The sequence below is a fragment of the Anguilla rostrata genome, chromosome 14 (assembly GCF_018555375.3).
Source record: "Anguilla rostrata isolate EN2019 chromosome 14, ASM1855537v3, whole genome shotgun sequence".
NCBI classification, from domain to species: Eukaryota; Metazoa; Chordata; class Actinopteri; order Anguilliformes; family Anguillidae; genus Anguilla; species Anguilla rostrata.
The window spans coordinates 5,957,392-5,975,483 of record NC_057946.1 but is presented as its reverse complement, the minus strand read 5'-3'; the positions used below and the strand labels follow the sequence as shown (position 1 = coordinate 5,975,483).

At 45.9% G+C, this 18,092-nt stretch overlaps 1 protein-coding gene and 1 long non-coding RNA gene across 3 annotated transcripts; one reads left to right on the top strand and one right to left on the bottom strand.

Moving 5' to 3' along the window:
• Window positions 1-376: 376 nt before the first annotated feature.
• Window positions 377-18,025, bottom strand: LOC135239713 (NPC1-like intracellular cholesterol transporter 1). The gene is made up of 19 exons (XM_064308589.1): window positions 17,734-18,025; window positions 15,644-16,030; window positions 14,031-15,238; window positions 13,346-13,446; window positions 12,695-12,867; window positions 12,045-12,173; window positions 11,404-11,586; window positions 10,391-10,505; window positions 9,441-9,706; window positions 8,293-8,382; window positions 7,774-7,964; window positions 7,379-7,506; window positions 6,766-6,895; window positions 6,208-6,263; window positions 5,660-5,810; window positions 4,884-5,115; window positions 3,728-3,841; window positions 3,377-3,539; window positions 377-1,459 (listed from the first exon to the last, which is right to left on the bottom strand). Exons 1-19 carry the CDS (start codon window positions 17,794-17,796, stop codon window positions 1,251-1,253), a joined length of 4,089 nt encoding a protein of 1,362 aa, XP_064164659.1. The 5' UTR covers window positions 17,797-18,025; the 3' UTR covers window positions 377-1,250.
• LOC135239719 (uncharacterized) lies at window positions 5,806-10,598 on the top strand. Of its 2 annotated transcripts, XR_010325466.1 has the most exons (6): window positions 5,806-6,808; window positions 7,396-7,499; window positions 7,656-7,898; window positions 8,278-8,408; window positions 9,018-9,731; window positions 10,364-10,598. It is a non-coding gene; the product is annotated as an uncharacterized LOC135239719 (long non-coding RNA). The 2 variants fall into 2 exon arrangements; XR_010325465.1 differs by lacking the exon at window positions 5,806-6,808 and having other exon boundaries at window positions 7,359-7,499.
• Window positions 18,026-18,092: the final 67 nt, after the last annotated feature.

Sequence of the window (18,092 nt, the reverse complement as noted above, 5' to 3'; positions counted from 1 at the left end):
AAACACTCCCCGCAAATTCAGGCCTGCAAGTGACATTCTACAGACTTCTTGTTTTGTGAAATTAGTCATTCTAATTTTTGTCTGAAATTTTTTTCCAAGTCCACTAGGGACTACATGTTTGCATTGCTAATTTGCTAAGCTGATTCTTGTATCCAAGACAACGTATACTTTGATTAGTTTTAAAACATTGCACATTTATGCATATTCATTCTAAAACAGCTGAGGTAAGGCACTTTGCTTTGAGCAGTGATGGGACAGGAAGTCTTCCTGAACTCTGTTGTGAATATGCTTTCAATCACCTGACCCATATGAACCAGTCAAGTGTCCTTGTTCTCCAAAGAACATATTGGGTTCGTTCCAATTGCTTTTTTTCCCCTCCTTGCATCTTTTCCTCACTCTTTACCTCCACCCATCGGAGAACGCGTGGAAAGGAAGCAAGGAAAGGACTTGAGGATGGATGAATCGAGATAACATGCAATAGGCAAATGGAACGTCCTAGTTCAGTCCAGCGTCACCTTGGAGCCACGCAAACTACACACTTGGCAGATGGGGAGAGGTGGATCCACAGGTCGATGACCTTTTCGCAAAGGATGCACTTGTGTTTCCTTGCTCAAGCATCCTGTGGGAGCCTCCGAGCTCCTTGTTCCTAACTCTTTCAAGGAGCATTTAACAGGTTGGAATGTCCTTGAAGATGGCGGACCTCGATTGAATTCTGGGTCAGACAAGGACCAAGGAGACAAGGATGGATAAAATAAGTGACAGGAATGAGCCCATTGATTGATTCTGTACATACAGTCATTGATGTGCACCACCTGTTTTGAGGACTCACAAAGCTTCTCACTGACTCACCAGTGTACAATAGTGCAGTGCAAAACTCCAAGCACCTGGTGACAGGGGAAGTTCCAAGCAGCAACTCATTAATACAAACTGCAGCAACACATACAACCAAACGGTGTTTGCTTACAGCACAGAAGAATACAATAAGAGAACAGAGAGAGTGAGATTGAGTAACCAGCAGTGAGATTGTTGCAGCCAAAGCAGGGCTGCCCAGTCTTGTTTGCATAATATGACACCTGTAAGGATCTGCTGATAGATGGTGAGTTTTGGTGTTGTGGCTGTGGTCATACAAGGTGCTGAACAGAATCACCCCAGACTTTGTCCTGGTTATGCAAAAAAACAATGGTGGGAAGGCACGTTTTGGCTTAGTTTTTTTCAGACAAAATGGCGGAAGGTGAGTTCGGCAACGGAGTTCAGAAGGTGGTCGCTACAACGGCGGCGTTTTCAGCCTCGGGGGCCTTGGGGGCGGTCTCTACCCCGCCCTTCGCGTCACCGTTTGGGGCCGGGCTCCGCTTGCTGTCGTCGAAGCTCAGGTTCTCGTACACGTGGTTTTGTTTGGACGCCGTCTCCTCCTGGGCCTTCCTCTGCTGCCGCAGGAGCGCGGCCCTGTTCACGTCCGGTCCTGCGGAGGAGAGAGAGAGAGAGAGCGTCTGGGTCACCCCTCAGAAGAATGCACACGGGGTCCCCCCCCCCAGCGTGGCTCAGCTCATGGGCCGGGGTCCAGAGCCTCAGCAATGTAGGCCAGCCAGGTCAAGCCAAAAGCCTGAACAAGTTCATGCATTTAACATGGGGCAACATAGCTCAGGACGTAAGAGCGGTTGTCTAGCAGTCGGAGGGTTGCCAGTTCGATCCCCTGCCCTGGGCGTGTCAAAGTGTCCCTGAGCAAGACACCTAACCCCTAAATGCTCTGGTGAATGCGAGGTATCAATTGTAAAGCGCTTTGGATAAAAGCGCTGTATAAATGCAGTCCATTTACCATTTACATCTTGCCAAAGACTCAGACTGCCATTTGCACGTCCTCTGTCCTTCCTGAGGTGCTGACAACATTGAAAGATGGTCGCTGATGTCTGTATTTTGGCAACACAAGCTATCTGTGATATCCCTACCAGTGAACCTGCCCCTTTAATGTGATTGGTCGCTAAAGTCCACAAGTACCTATTGGATGTCAGCAAACACCAGCAGACACTAGTCGAACATTAGTTCAATTGGAAATGTGACATGATTATGAAATCACAGTGGCTGGGTACAGTTGGCTTCATCCTATCAGGGATATAATTTATGTGTTCAGAGGTTCCTTGGGTTATAGTTCCCCCCCCCCTCCCCCCCGCCCCCCCGTGATTGGCCAGACGCTTAAAAGTTACCATCTGACATTAGTGAGAGAATGCAGTTAATATTTCTGTTGACTTCCTGTTATTTACATTTTACAGGATGGAGAAATGGACAGGAAGAGCTCTAGTGGAGATTGTTCTCATTCTATCTATGTTTAATCTGACTTCAGGCTTTGTGTTTCATAACACTAATTTAATACTTTAATACTAATGTAAACATGCCTCCTAACTGTTGTTTTTATTGAAGTAATACAAACACTCACGTGGCCCTTTCATTTTCCTTTGTATGGTAGAGAGTTCTTAGCTTAACACATTTTTCTTGTTTAAATATTTGTTGTGAATACAGTATTTTAACTGAGTTAAGTTCATTCAAGTCAAGTGCTTTGTGTACAGAACGTTTTACATGGTAGAGCCATTTGAGAGTTATATGACAGAACTCTTTGTGTTACTAAATTAAGTCCAGGTTATAGAGCATATGCAAGGGCAAACTGGCATTGATGAAATTTATTTTAAAATTCAGAGGAACACCATGTTTAGAATGGATGCAAATGTTTCCAAATCCAGAAATTAATTCTTCCTGCCGATGATCTGTCTGGATTCTTATAATCATATCTTTCGGTCTCTGCTGTTTTTTAAAGGCGCAGTTTTTTATTTTTTTTATTTAACCTTTATTTACCCAGGGTAGGTTCGCTGAGCACGGATGCTCTTTTGCAGGAACGCCCTGCTTCACACTCATACACATTCACACCTGGGAGCAGTTCTAGGTTATAGACATCATAGAGGTGTTTGATATACATTGTTCTGTGAGTTTGTAGATGCACTGTGTATGGTGGATGGTGAATATTTTGTTGGTTGTATATTGCTGATAATGTCTGGCATCCTTCCAGGCACTGCTGTATTTAATTCCGATTCAAGTATGAATATTTATCATGTGGCCGCCATGCAAAGATACTAATTTTCATGGCATGTGTGTGACTCTGAGTCATTAGCATGAATATTTTTGACATCCATGCAGGTGTATGAATGTCCATGGTATATGATAAGGTTCTGATTCAGGGGTTATTGTGTGTGTGTGTGTGTGCGTGTGCGTGTGCGTGTGCGTGTGCGTGTGCGTGTGCGGATCTGATGCACGGCTATGAACCTCTCCAGTGCGTCCTTGGCTCTGAGTCCAGGTCTGAATGTCTATGGTGTGCATGGAGTCCCCCTCTTACCGAAGAAGCTGAGCAGGACGGGGAGGAAGATGAGGCCGTGCACCATGCCCAGTAGCGTGATGACGAGGTTCAGCCGGAAGAAGAAGATCTGGATGAGCTGCGCTTTGGCAAACGCCAGCACCACAATACCAGGCAGGTTTGTCATGGCAACACCTGAAAACACCTGAGGGTAGTGGGGGGCGATGCATCGATGAACATAATTAGTCCATAGGCACAGCAGTAACACACAGTGTTTGACCTGGTCACACACTAACGAGCACTTCCTCTTGTTTCAGGATCATAAATTATAATCAATAAATGAATCATCTAATTATGTATATGTTAAACCAATTTTAACCGTAATGCGCTCACCGCACTGCCCATGGTGGCGGTGGCCTCCTTGGCTCTCTCCACTCGCGTGGGCAGCGTGCTGAGGGCGAAGGAACGTGTCAAGTGGGACACAAACTCCACGGAGATGCCCACCGCCTGAGGGGAGGAGCCAGCTTTTAGTACTGACCAATCACTTGGATATACCGTAGAAGCTGTAGTGATGTCATAATGAGCTTTCATGACCAGAGCAACAAGTGCCATCAGTCACTCACTGATTCGAACCAATAATTATGTTTCACCACAAAGAGCCATACATATTATTTGATTGGTTCCAACAAGTCAATGGTTCACAGGTAAACTGTAGCTCCACTCATTATATGGTTCATAAAGCCTCATTCTCCCATCACTAACGTTGTATTCGTCCACACAAAGAGCACTGTGCATTCCTCAAATGCAATCACCTGCCAGCCAGTGAATATGGCCTAGATTCACTCCACGTTTCCCCTTAAATAATATAAATGCTATTAAAATAAGAACAAACTAATAAATACTTAGAACTCTGTAAAGTATTAGATTCTTTAGACTAATGGTTGGGGAGTTCAGCCAATAAAATGCATTCATAAAATGAGATTCATTTGAACTTGTGCTTGTGAAGAAAAAACTAGCACTCGTGTTCATTTGTAAAGCATCACTATACAAGCTTTTCTGGAGCTGCTTGAAGTGTATTCTCTTGCTTTATACCTTTGACCCCCTGAATGCCCTGAAACCTGCCATTGTAGTGCCTGAAATGTCATCAGACACTTCTGTAAGTGTATAAAATATCCTTCATCATGCACAAAACCATTCGGGCTAATAGAAAACATTACACTAAAACTGAAAAACTCCAGAAAGTGAACTATGCCTTTAATGGTGAATGTTGATCAAATCCAGGTCTTAATTCCACACTACGAGCTAAACTGTACACTGTAATACAGAAAGGCTTGGGCCAGTCAGAGAAGAGATCCAAATAAACTTTAAAAAAATAATAAACTCTTAAACGCATTTTCTATTAGATAACAACACAGTGTGTGGGATTTGGAGTGACCTCTCCCTTAGGTGGAAGGTCTCTATGGATACCTAAATCACTGAGGAGCGTGGGAAATTTCGAAATCCACAGGGATAGAGGCAGAATCGTCAGAGAAACGGAAAAAAAGCTGACCGTGACCAGATTGATGAGGGACACGGCGTTGTAGTCGATCCCCCACAGGGTCATGACCCCCACGGTATCCACGGTGATCATGACGATGGTGAGCAGGTTGAGCAGGCCGGAGCGCAGGTCCATGCCCAGCAGAATGCAGCACACCACGAAGGTGGGCAGCAGGCACAGCGAGATGTTGAACAGGCCCTCTGGCACAATGCTCAGGTACTGCTCATAGAACACGTACGTCACCCTGGGAGAGGACAGAGGAGACGCTGGTCAGCCAATCGAAAGGGCTCACAGTAGTGACCGCGGAGACTCACTGTAGCACTGCAGTAAAAAGCCAACACATGAAATATGGTCGCAGAAAGATTTTACAGCCGTAATGTTACTATGTGTGCATACAGATTAGCCTTACTTAGTCAGGCTCAAAACCTTATGGCACCAGGTTAACACTTTTGAGTATGAGGTAAATCCACTAAAATCCGAGGGATGTGCCTTGCTAATGAAACAACGGTTGTGACTTAAAATGGCTAACACTTGGTAGAGCCAATCAGATTGCAGGAAACTGATGTCCATACAGTAACTACTACTACTACTGCAGTGTTTACAGTTTAAATATTGATTGACAGGTATTGATGGGACCACATAATAATAACTTCAAAAGTAATCGTTTACTCAGTGCAGTTCAGTCAGTCCTGAAATCATAATGACGTCACTCGGAAAGCCAGCGGCCCCCAGCGAAAAGGAAACGGCAAAGGTGGGCGTGGTGTAGACCTGCGGGGAGGCGTACGCACGTGTACGGGAAGACCTCAAAGTCAGGCGAGGTGCCGGGGACCTGGCGCATGCTGAGGGTGATGTTGGCGGCCAGCTCCCTGGCCACCCGGAGGGCGGCCGTGAACTCCTGGGACGTGGCGAGGGGCGTGTGGTACGCCATGAACCTCGAGGCTGCGGTAGGAAAGGCATCAGGAGGAAGTCAGGAGCTTCGCAGCTTGCCAGTGGCCATGTCAACCTGTACGCTTGTCATGGTGAACTGCTGAAGCTAAGCAGGGCTGGGATTGGCTAGAATGACTGAAAGAGGTGTTTGCGTGGCATTCTTCCCTGCGGACCAAACGAGTCCAGTGCCCACCGTGATGGGGACACTGTGCTGTCATTCAGGTAAGACATTAAACCAAGGTCTGTAACACTGGCAAAAGCTGTCTGAATTCAAACAGTATGCTTTCTCTAAGGGCCTTGATGTCAAAGTTGTTCATTCTCAGTCACCGCCTATCTCATATTACTCTCAAGAAAACTCTTTGGCTCAAGACGCATATAATCTCCTGTATAATGGTAAAAATGCTCCTACCTATGATTTCACCTTCTTCGTTTCTCACCACTGCCTTGTCATAGGCTCCCAGGCCCCTGTGAATGAGAGAGAGAGAGAGAGAGAGAGAGAGAGAGAGAGAGAGAGAGAGAGAGAGAGAGAGAGAGAGACGGCTCTGTTATAGCTCCATTGTGGCTCTGTTGCAGTTGTAACCCTGCCCCCTGACCTGACCAGCAGAGTGGTGAGTGCATAATATCTAAAGTGAAGCCAGGTATCACACAGTTCAGTACCATTTAGAAAAGCAGTGTGTTATGTGAAAATTTGTCGTGCCATAAGTCAAGAAACAGAATTATTTTAGCTTTGTTTCAACAATCATTGGTCATTGGTGACCAATCATTGGTCACTTAAAAAATATATTTATTTGTATGGAATACAAAGTATATATTTAAATTCTTCCAGGCATAGGGTCAGTACAGGTAAATAGACCCCCAAAAATGTTTGTGACATTTGCTTTGAGATGGCCAGCTTTTGAGTCCAGTGATTTCTGCGAGGAGGAGCTGCTAGCTCTTTTCTGCCCAGCAGGGCGGCGATCTCACTCACCCTTTGGGACACAGAAGGTCAGGACGGTTTCCCAGGAAGTCGGGTAGGTACTTATTGAACTGCTCCACTGTGGGCCGCAGCACCCCATTTTGGGGAGTGCTGACGCACCTCTTCCCACATAAGAACGCACCTGCAGTCAGCAAAGAAATGACACCACGTATGCAAACTTTGCACACTACACCTGGATACAATATGTATTTGAAATACCAGCCGTTGAAATTTTGTAATTAGGAAAAACTGCACCCCTGCAGGTACCTGACAAAAACAAAACAAAAAAAACCTAAACTTATTGCATAATCAAATGAATCTATCTTTAAGTACTGGTCAAAATAATGTTTCATTTGACATTACCAGCAATTTGAGGCAATTTGAACAGCCGAAATAAGCCCCTGTGCCTATGAACTAGTGAGTTAATTTCACCAACACAGAGGGGTTTTTGAAGGCCATAAACGTCATTTGTGTATGTGTGTACATTTTTGTACGTGTATGTGTAAGCCCGTGCATCTGTGTGTGTATGTGTGAGTGTGAGTGTGTGTACATTTGCCAGTGTGTGTTTGTAATCAGGTCCTTGCTGTGCTGGGTTATGAGGACCATGCTGAGGTATGATACCTACTCTGATTGGCTGGACAGAACTGCCCTGTATTTGGGCCCAGGGTATACAGACGACAGCATTTAGATCCCGGGTTGAGCCAGTCAATGAAGTCATCGACCCATGAGGATGCTGGGATAGCCAGGTAGGACCTGAAAACAGGTTTTTAATCTAATGAACCAATGCTTAGTCAGGCTACAGTTCCACCTGTCTGACCTAATCAATTAAGCAGTCGCACTTATTCAGAATGACTTGTATGTACATTGACATGCAGTTGAAAATGACTACTTTGGTCAAACAGACCATCATTCTGCAGCCTACATGGTCCATGGTCCTGAATCCTGTTTGGAGGAAAATGGCACATTTATCGAAGCACTCAGTGGTGTACTGAATCTTCTGAGAAAGGGAGGACGACTCACTTGTCGGGGTACTCCGTGGCGTACTGAATCTTCTGAGTCAGGGAGAAGGGGTCGCAGCCGACGCTGGAGCATGCTGCGTCCATGCCTGCCACCGTGGTGAAGTTAAAGCCCCTTGTGGTGACAAAGTACGTTGGGACGCCTACCTCAAAGTACTTGTATAGGTACTTAAAATATTCCAGCATGTAGGAGTCCTGTGATTGAGAAGGAGAGGGAAGGAGGGAGAAAGTCAGACAGACAGACATACAGAGAGAGAGAGAGAGAGAGAGAGACAGACAGAGAGAGAGAGAAAATGAGAAGGAGGGGGAGAATGGAGAGAAAGAGGGAGGGAGACAGGGAGAGGATGTGCATGTGATCAGCTGAATTCCTATTGTCCCACTGATGGATACTGTGTGCTTGTGTGTGCTGTGTGTGGTGTGTGTGTGTGTGTGCTTGTGTGTGCTGTGTGTGGTGTGTGTGTGTGCTGTGTGTAAATAACAGAGCAGATTGTGTGTGTGTAAATAACAGGGCAGGGAGACCCACCTTAGGCATGGCCAGCTCCTGATCCAGGCCCACCGTCACATGGAACATCAGGAAGACCGAAGCGCAGAACATGAAGAGAAACAGCACCATCTGAGGGAGGGAGCAGAGCATTGAGGGTGGGGTAGGGAGGGGCAGGGAGGGGCAGGGAGGGGTGGGTGAATAATGAAGATGAAATCATAATTCAATTTCATTTTTGATGAGGAGCGAGACCATGTGATTGCTGTAGGGCAGCTGGCTCTCACACCCATCTTCCCATGCAGCCCGGGGTTTTGAATCTCAAATGTGGTACTTTCTGTACTGAAATACAACCTCTATCTGTAACTCTCACTGCTTTACTACTGTCTGAATTAAGTGAATGAGTACATCAGGAGAGTGGGTTACCTGTTCTCCTTTCATTTAAAAAAAAAAAATCACAATAAAAATAGTTTCAGCTTTAAACCTACATAACTGACACATACAGGTATACAAAGGATACAAGTGCTACGAAGTGCTGATGGGAATACATTTGAATAGGTACTATTGCAATTGTGCACTCAACATTTAGAACATTGTGAAGCTGGGGTAAATTTGCAGCTATGTTACCATATTTGGCCAAGGTAAGGAGTAGAAGTGACCAGATGGGGAAAAAAGGGATCATGAAAGGAAAAAAATAAGAAGTATGCTCGAAAAAAGACTTGTGCGTTTTGAGGCCAGTAGCAGGCTGTGCGCTGTTTTTCTGTTGGCAGGTGAGTCTGCTGTCAAGGAAACGAGGGAAGAGGACAGCTGAGAACTGAAAATGAGGAACAGAAGATGTGGAAGAATGCCCACCAGCAGACAATGAGAGACAGGAGTTAGAGAGCAGAAGAACGAGAGAATAGCAGAAGAAATAACAAAAGTGAAGGTAAACGAAGAGCAGACTGGTTAAAGCATGAGAGGGAATGTTGAGTTTTCAAGCGAATATGAGCAGTATCACAGAGCCAACGATGGGAACCGCGGAAAGGAAAAGTAAAACGAAGAACTGAATATACAAGCATATAAAACCTAATACGCGTATGGAGAAGGGAGACGTACTGTATCAGCGTCAGCTTCTGATACTTATAAGTCCCCAGGCCAGAGAACCCCGGCAAAAGAATCTCCCGGACGGTTGCCGGGGACGGCAGTGTACGTACCACGGTAACCCTGGTGACGGGGTGCAGCAGAACGGGGGCGTAGTAGCGCTTCATGGCGGGCAGCAGGACGCCCTGGCCGTGATTGGACGGGCAGGGGGACGACACGGTGACGCAGCAGGCTAGCTCGCAGCGCCCGGCGTCCTGCCGGCGAGCGTCCAGGGACAGCAGCGCCACGAAGGCGGTGATCTGGAGCGCGAAGTCGAACAGCACGGCTAGCGCCGCGTACAGCGCGAACGACTTCACCGCCGGCATGCTGCTCAGCGCACCTGAAGCACAGAGCACAAACACCCGGTCAGCTTCACACCTGCGTTTAACCTGCTTTCTCTCTTCAGATGTGCATAAAACGCGAGTGGACACTCCAGCAGTTCCCTAAGAATTTCCGATGAAACCTGTTGCTAACTCTGTTAAATGAAATCGCACGAAACCAAACTTTTTTCCTGGCGATTCACTGAAAATGTACAGTCAGCTCCACAATGTTTGGGACAAAGACATGCTTTTTCTTGATTTGGCTCTGTACTCCACAATTTTAGATTTGTAATCAAACTATTCACGTGTGGTTAAAGTGCACATTCTCAGGATATTTTATACGCTTTGGTTTCACCATGTAGGAATAAATTATATTGTAGTACTTTTTATACAGGCCCCCAAATCAAGGGCCAAATCAAGATTAAAAATATATTTTTTTATTTATTTAACTTTTATTTAACCAGGAAAAAATTCTCATTTACATCACTGACCTGGACGGTGTCTGTCCCAAACGTTATGGAACTCACTCCATGTATGTGACTGTATGTACATTTTAGTTTGTGACAGGTTTGTCAATAATTTTGGGCCCACTATTCGTGGACATACATACGCACACACTCACACAACCAGATGTGTACACGCATGCATGCTCATGTGTAATGCGTTTGTTGTTAAAGCCAGCAGAGCGGGTAATGGGGCCTCACCCAGGAAGAAGCAGATGGACTCAGACATGCTGCAGAGGAGCATGCTGGGAGCCACGTGACCCAGAACTCTGCCGATCTGTTCTTCTCTGCTCTCTCCCAGCCTACGCTCATCTCTCTGAGGGGGAGAGAGGATTTACAACTTTTACACAGCAGCTCTGGGACAATCAAAGAGGACCCTGGGACTCACCTTTCATCAAAACCTGCCATCAGTGTGGTAAGCCCCTCATCATTTTGAGCTTAAAGGACAAATCTGTTTTTAAAAATTGTGTAAAATATGTTTTGTTGGTTTTATTTTAAATTATTTATCCTTTTAATTTTCCTGAGTGTTCCCACTGAACACAAACCGTTTTTCATGCGAGACCTAACCATCAGTGCAGTGCCGTGCAGTACAGTACAGTGCACCAAAACAAAACCCAAGAAAAAAAAAAAAACTAAAGAGCAACTGCAGATTGGACCAATCAAAAAAAAAGATTTCCAGGACAGAAATAATCAGATTTAAAACAGGCTCATTCCTCAGTTACAGCATGGAGCACACTGAGTTTGAAGTCCCTCTAAGAAACGAAATTGTAATGAAAAATGTATGTGGGTTGGGGGAATTGTTTGGACAGAGATAATGAGTTAAGATCATTCATATGTTCATGTCATATTTCTGAGCGCTTAATATGTTAATGTTGGGCCGCATTTTCTTAGTACACACAGTGTTTACATGTTGTAAAAATCTACAGAGAAGAACATTGTTGTCAAAGAGGGCTTGTGTTCCTCAACTTAGACCATTGTCTGTTAACCTACTCTCTTTTTGGTCCACTTCAACTAGCCACTTTAGTTCTCTGGACCAATAAATAAATAGTTAATTTTCAGTTTACCAGCAAATAATAATAATAATGAATTATTCTTAGTTCTTAAATGATAGGAGATCCCATTATTTCATTTTTAACAATTTAATACTGAGAAACAATGGAACTGAAATTGGTGGCTGAAATTTGAACTGAAACTGAAACTGAAATGTTTCTAACCTGGTACTCCAGCACCAAGATAAAGATGTTGTCAGCTCCCACTGCCAGCACCAGAAAGGGCACCACTTGCAGGATGACCAGGGAGGAGGGCACTCCAATCCAGGCATAGAACCCCATGGCGGACAGCACCGAGCAGCCCACCACCAGGATCCCGCCCAGGCCCACCAGGAACTTGGAATCCACCTGTGATACAGCAGTGCCACAGCGCCATCTACTGTCAGTCCTCCACTATGACTCACAACTACTAAACCACTTTTGGGGGGAGAACTAGGCTTCATGAATCTCATGAAGCCTGGTTCTCCTAATGCATGGAGAACAGAATGACTGCATTGATATGGAAGGTTTTCATTTAGAGCAGCTGCGTTTAATCTTATCCCAGAGAGGCTGATGTAAGTGTCAGCTTTTGCTGAAGCCCTGCACTAAACGCCCAATTTAACTCATGAACTTACTTAGTGCTAACTAGTCTTCAATCAAGGCTTCAGTTTGTTGAATCAGATGTTTTGGTGCTAGGATAAAAAACAATGCAACACCCACACATGTGAAAGACTGGACACCCCTGGTTTAGAGCATCGCTCTCTCACGTATTGGACCACAGCAGGACCATTGTACCATTGGGTTGCTAGGGGACATGACCTGCTTACCAATATGCGCTTAAAGGAGGAGTACTCCCCGAGCGCCATGGCGATGTAGATGAAGATCACGGCGTAGCTGATCATGAAGATGGGGATATCCTCCGCGGTCGTCCGGTTGATCTCATCCTCAAGCGACCTCTAGGGGAGGAGAGACCAGAGTGGTGAGACCGGAACGGGCAGACCAGAGAGGAGAGACCAGAACGGGCAGGCCAGAGAGGAGAGACCAGAATGGAGAGGTCACAGCAGAGAGACTACAGCAGCATGTGTGGGCCAGTATCTATGCACTGACTTGTCTCTCTAAAGGAAACCCTTGTCTCTTCCTACCCCCTGTTGTTGTACCATTCCATGTATGATTTTTTTTCCTTGGTTACTCTGCACAACATCTTTGTGTTCATATACGTACATCTATCGTTGTTGGTGAACTGGGTGATGTTGGGGTGGCTGTATCACTGTCATTAACTCTTTAAGGTGTGAGTCACAAATAGGTAATTAGAATGTTCTTAACTGAGCATTTGCATGCTTATGTACTGCAACAAACACTACTGGTAATTAAGAGCAATAGAGTTCTAGAACAATGACTTCAATTTTGAAAAAACATTCCATAAAAATCTATTCTTCAAAGAGTTAAGGTAAAGTAGGTTCTAAGGAGATGGCTGTACCTCTGCCATGTAGGCGAATGTGAAGTTTGTGGCTGGGTTCCTCTGGTACTCCTGAACGATGTCCAGGAACATTTGCTCCCATTTCTCTACCAGTTTAAATTTGGGGGTCCCCCTCTGATAATTATTCAGAGAGAAAGTGAGGATCAGAGCTTCTGCATTGGTGTAGTCTTCATCTGGGGGTTGAATGAGAGAGTTACAACTTCATAATCTTTAAATAAATAGGGCAGAACAACAGGAACAAAATGTATAACTAATAATTACCATAAACATTGTTCACTGAAATAAACTGAAGTTATAATGATGAGGCAGGTGATTTGGAGTCCCTCACACACACACACACACACACACACACACTGACATCTGGCCAAACAAAATGTCAGCCATTGTAATACAGAAATAATATCTGATTTCAAAGAAGATAATATCACGAGAAAGCTTGAGGAAGCTGAATTCATTATGAGAGACTGTTCAGCAAAGAGTCTGAAGATAATGTGAAGAATATTGATTGAGATAAATGGGGAGGTTCATTACAAAGTAAAAAATTAAAATAGTTGGCAAATGCTGTCAGCGCACTACTGGGAGAAACTCTTTTGAGCTCACGGGTACTTGCTTGCCAGGCGGTCTCCATGGAGACCTGTGAGTGACACTTACTCTGGTATCCACCCACAGCCAGGAAGGGGAAGACCGGACCCCCGTAGTCTGCCATGCAGCTCAGGCCCAGATCTGTGATGTCTTTGAAGGACAGGGGAGAGCTGAAGGTAAAAAAAGACAAAGTGTAAACACGCAGCATTCTTCTCTGTCTCTAAATATTGTTATTATTTTTTTTTTTTCAGGTGCACCAAAGCAGGCAAAAATATTACTGTTATATAACAGTAACAGTACTGCTGAAACATAAAATAGAGGAACTGAGCATTTTGTGGATTCTGGTCATAGTTATTTTATGCGACTGTATTCTTGCTTCAGCATCGTAAGAACATTTGCTATTCATTTTAAATTCAGTTGGGCACACCAAATAGCTTCTATTATATTTATATTTCTTATCAAGCTTTAAGTAAACTGCCCCCAGCCCTCTGCACTTAATTGGCAGTAAATAGTTTTTAATTCAGTGGATTATGCTCATATTTTCAACAAAAGACTTTCAAACTATCATTTAATTCACATAAATAAATTTTAAAAGTAAATTGTATCAGAAATCTATTGTGTTTCTATCACAGATATGAAACATCTTTTTAATGGATAATACTTGCATTTTCAATAATCATTGTTATGGATAATGCATTCATGATCGACCTGGATTTGCGTGCCTGGAGCCCAACCCTCAGCACAGTTCTCTTACTTAACACAGTAAATGAAGTGGTCCCTCCAGTCCACCTCCTGGGTCACCCCCAGCTCTGTCATGTTGACCTTGGCATTCAAATTGTCCACGCTGTTCTGGAAGTACTGGGGCAGGCCGTTTACAGCACAGTCCGTCAGCGATGGGTTCCCAGGATTCAGCGGGGCGAAGCAGATGTCCTTGAGGCTGGCGGTGCGGTTCAGGTCATCGGACCAGAACTCGATGGCCTGGATCCGCTTCTGCAGCTCCAGCAGCTGCAGGATCAGGTCCTTGGAGATGATGCCACTGAAGTTGTGCATCCCAAACAGCAGAGAGTCATAGGAGTGGCTGGGGTAATCGGGTGCGGTCAGGATCAGCTGGTTGGTGCGGAAGAAGGGGTCAAAATGGCTGTCGTGGAAGTCCTTCTCTCGGCGGGCACGGCTGTTGGGGGCAGACCACAGCTGCACGGGGTCTGTGGTCAGTTCGATGTGCATCATGCCTGCTCCAAAAACTGCCACCACCGCTGCTGAAGCCAGCAGCACCTTGAAGGGGTGCCGAGCCATCAGAGTCCCCCATCTCTGGAACACGGAACCCAGGAACTCCTCCGTAGCCAGGCTGTTCCGGTCCGTGCACGTCACATCCCCTGGGTCAATGACCTCATCCTTGGCCTTGCCCACCTCGTTGCTGTTTTTGTCCTTAACTTTGGTCTTCGCCTCCGCGGCCTTGACGGTGCTGCGGCTGCCGCCAGGTCCAAAATGGCGTACCACCAGAAAGCCCACAAAGGTGACAGAAAGGATGACGAATACAATGAGGCACACAGCCAGCACACCGTCCAGTTGACCAATCAGGAAGGGTGGGGGAGGGGGTGGGGGCGGGGCCACAGCCGGGCAGGACTCCACACAGTCCTGGCAGGAGCACGCCTTGCCACCGGTGTCCGTGGTCTCGTTGCACCTGAGGGCCTTGCCCGCATAAGGCGCGATTCCCGGGGGCACGGGGGCACCGTTGGGGATGATGCGGAAGTCAATATCGAGGGGCGCCAGCCCATTGCTGGTGTCCCCCTGGAAGTCAAGCCAGCGCTGTGGGGTGCAGAGGCTGGCGCCATAGCGCCCGCACATGGTGGCTATGGCATACCCGCCCGTGGCTGGAATCCGCACGTTCTGGCAGGACTTGAAGGAGGCGTCAATGAACGTCTCGGAGACGTAGGAACGATAGGCCACCACAGCCTCCTTCTCCTAAAACACAAAAACGTAAGAACGTAAGAACGGCTTATGATGAAAACAGAGAATCCGGCATTACATCAAGCTTGGCCTTCAAGTCAAGTCAAATAAATATGTATTTATTCAGGACATTCTATAAAACACAAGCCATAATACACTTCACAGTGTATCTGGTCCAAAAAATCTCCACAAAACGAAACCTAGGGTGACGGTGGCAAGAGAAAAAGTACCCTTGGTGGGAAAGTAGGAAGAAGCATTGTGAGGAACCGGGCTCAGTTAGGGGGAGCCCATTCTCATTTGACCAGCCCAGAGTGCAGGTCCGCAGTGGCTAACACGCTCAGGTCAAGTTTAAAAAAATTTAAAAATGGTGTAGTTCTAATGACTTCAGTACCCAGAAGGTCTCCGCCTCCGCTACAGTACCTGGCCCAGGACGGTGACGTTGATGGTGCGCAGGATGGTGAGCGTCTGGCTCTGGTCGGGGCTGCAGGTGGTGATGCAGTGCAGGTGGGCGAAGTTGTCTGCGCAGGCCGGGCAGCGCACCAGGATGGCCTTGGACAGCGTCAGGCTGTTCTCCAGCGAGGAGAGCTGGTTCATGGAGCAGCAGGCCGTGGTGTTGCCCTCCCCGCGCGCCAGCATGGGGCACACCTTCTTCAGCCGCTGGTAGTGCGCGCCCTGGATCTGGCGGGCGGGGCTGAAGTTCACGCAGGGGATGATGGGCTTGATGAGGCTCCCGTTGACGGACGGGTTCCTGCCGCACTCCTCGTAGAAGGAGCAGTAGCCGGGCTGGTTCTGAGCCTCCGTGGCAACCTGCGGAGACGAGAGCTATGGTCAGAAACACACGTCCACGCGGAACTCTCGTGTTTATTTTGACAGGGAAAAGTGCACGGCAGGGAATTCCCTAAATTCCCTAATCCAAAATGGACTGATCGTGATTTTCACACGGTGACAAAGGTCCCTCAGTCCCTCTCCTTTGTCCTAGTGCTGTTCAGTGTTTAAGAAACTCTTTGTAAAATCCTGATACAGCCTATAAGCCTTACCGCCATGTGGTTTGACTTACTAAAACAGGCTCAGTCAGGTGCTGTCCCTTTCACAGGTTTGCCTCGCACGTGGCCAAACCCCTTATCACATGACGGGCTTGCACATGGCGGATGAGCAGGTTGGCTTATCTAATCTTCAGAGGTGGTAATTGAATGATTATGGCCTCTGGTATCTTCTGTGCAATATCAGTGGCTTTTACATACAGTACTTTGTATAGTATAAATCATCACCAGAATAAGAAGGCGATGTAATCTAATCTTAATAATGTATTACATTGAAACTTGTCGTTATCATTTACAGTCCTGCTACACTGTCTGTACAGCACTGTAAAATTTCTCCAGTAGCATGTGCTGTCTTCAAACAGTTTTGCATTTTCCTGTTCCTCACAGAATACCTCATATAATGCATGCATGTTTTAACTTTGGCTTTAAGTTTGCTGAATGATACATGATGACTGATGATCAGGTTTTCATTTCCACATACATGGTATACCATGTATGTGGAAATGACAAATAAACAAACTTGACTTGATCATGGAAAGTGTTTTTTCAGACTGAAATACCAATTCTGTGAGACAATCAGTGGCAGAATGACAGAGGCAGCCGCTAATTTTGTGCAACGAGGATGGCTGGAGAGGCTCCTTTTGTTTTATTGATCTGAGCAAGAGCTGATACAGATGAAAAGTGGGGTTGCTAGCTGCAGACGAGTTTCCTGAAGGCTCTGATTGTGAACTTGTGGAGAGTTTAATCCGCTGTGTACATACACCATTAATAAATGGCAATCATAGCCAAGGGACGTAGGATATAAAAAATGTTTAATCTATCTCCAGTAATATTTTTTTAGAATTGGGCCAAATACAAAAACCGTTATTTCCCTGTTCTCCCTTACATGTTCAGCCACTGGACCAAACACCAAGCAAAATAACTTTCTTATGTTTGCAGTGAAGTTTAATCAACTGAATCTAACCTAAACTGAAAAAAAGATGTTTGAAAGCACGTCAAGAAGCAAAAGTTCAACCGGGTGTGAAATGGCCATTTCCCTTCCCAAACACAGCAAAGCACACTTCCAGTTACATTCTCAAGTTCATAAATACCATACTAAACACTCAGAGAAACCACACCCTCCCAGATTCTGCACCAGGCATTGCCAGAACTCAACTCATCCTCGGTTTGTTATTGCACAGTGTGTTTTTTTTCTGTTTATTTGTAAATAAATACAAAACTAAGACCTTTTATGTTCTTTGTGAAGTAATTTCAAGTTGTTAGCAGTGTAACAAAGTAGCCAGTGTAACAATGAAATTATACAATAGCAAATTGGGAACTCTTGAGCGTACTCGCACTTTGGTGCTCTACAAAAAAAAAACTGATCTGATCTAATATGAGAGATAAGTCCCTGAATGCAATAACAGCACAACATCAGCATCTCACAGCTGAAAACAATATTAATACAAGATAGCTTCAAAGATGGCTTACCAAGCATGCGAGAAGGAACATCGAGGCGACGGCGAGGGTGTGGCTCCTCTTTGGGGGCCCCATGCCGCGATCCCACAGATTCTGGCTCCCGAGGTGATGGGTGACAGTTGGGGAGATTCGGAGCAGGAGATGGGCGGAGGGGGTAAGCCTGAAGCTCGACACGTTCCTTGCGAGGGGCGACCGAAATTGTTTGCAGGACCCTTCGTTCGGTGTGCTAGTTGATGCACGCGAGAGAAAGAGACACACGCGCAGGGAGAGATGCGGACCCCCGTGTCCCGTCAGTATCAACGTTATTAGCGTCAGCCATCTCTTATCTGGCCTGATGGTGCAGGCGGCCAATCCCTGAGCTCAGGCTTGGT

What these genes read in the sequence shown, in the direction of transcription:
- LOC135239713 (XM_064308589.1), bottom strand. Translation starts at nt 17,796, where the DNA reads ATGGGGCCCCCAAAGAGGAGCCACACCCTCGCCGTCGCCTCGATGTTC. An exon ending in ACGTCACCGTCCTGGGCCAG is followed by an intron (nt 15,239 to 15,643) that starts GTACTGTAGCGG and finishes TTTGTGTTTTAG; the next exon opens with GAGAAGGAGGCTGTGGTGGC. An exon ending in TTTGAGGTCTTCCCGTACAC is followed by an intron (nt 5,116 to 5,659) that starts GTGCGTACGCCT and finishes GTCCTCTCCCAG; the next exon opens with GGTGACGTACGTGTTCTATG.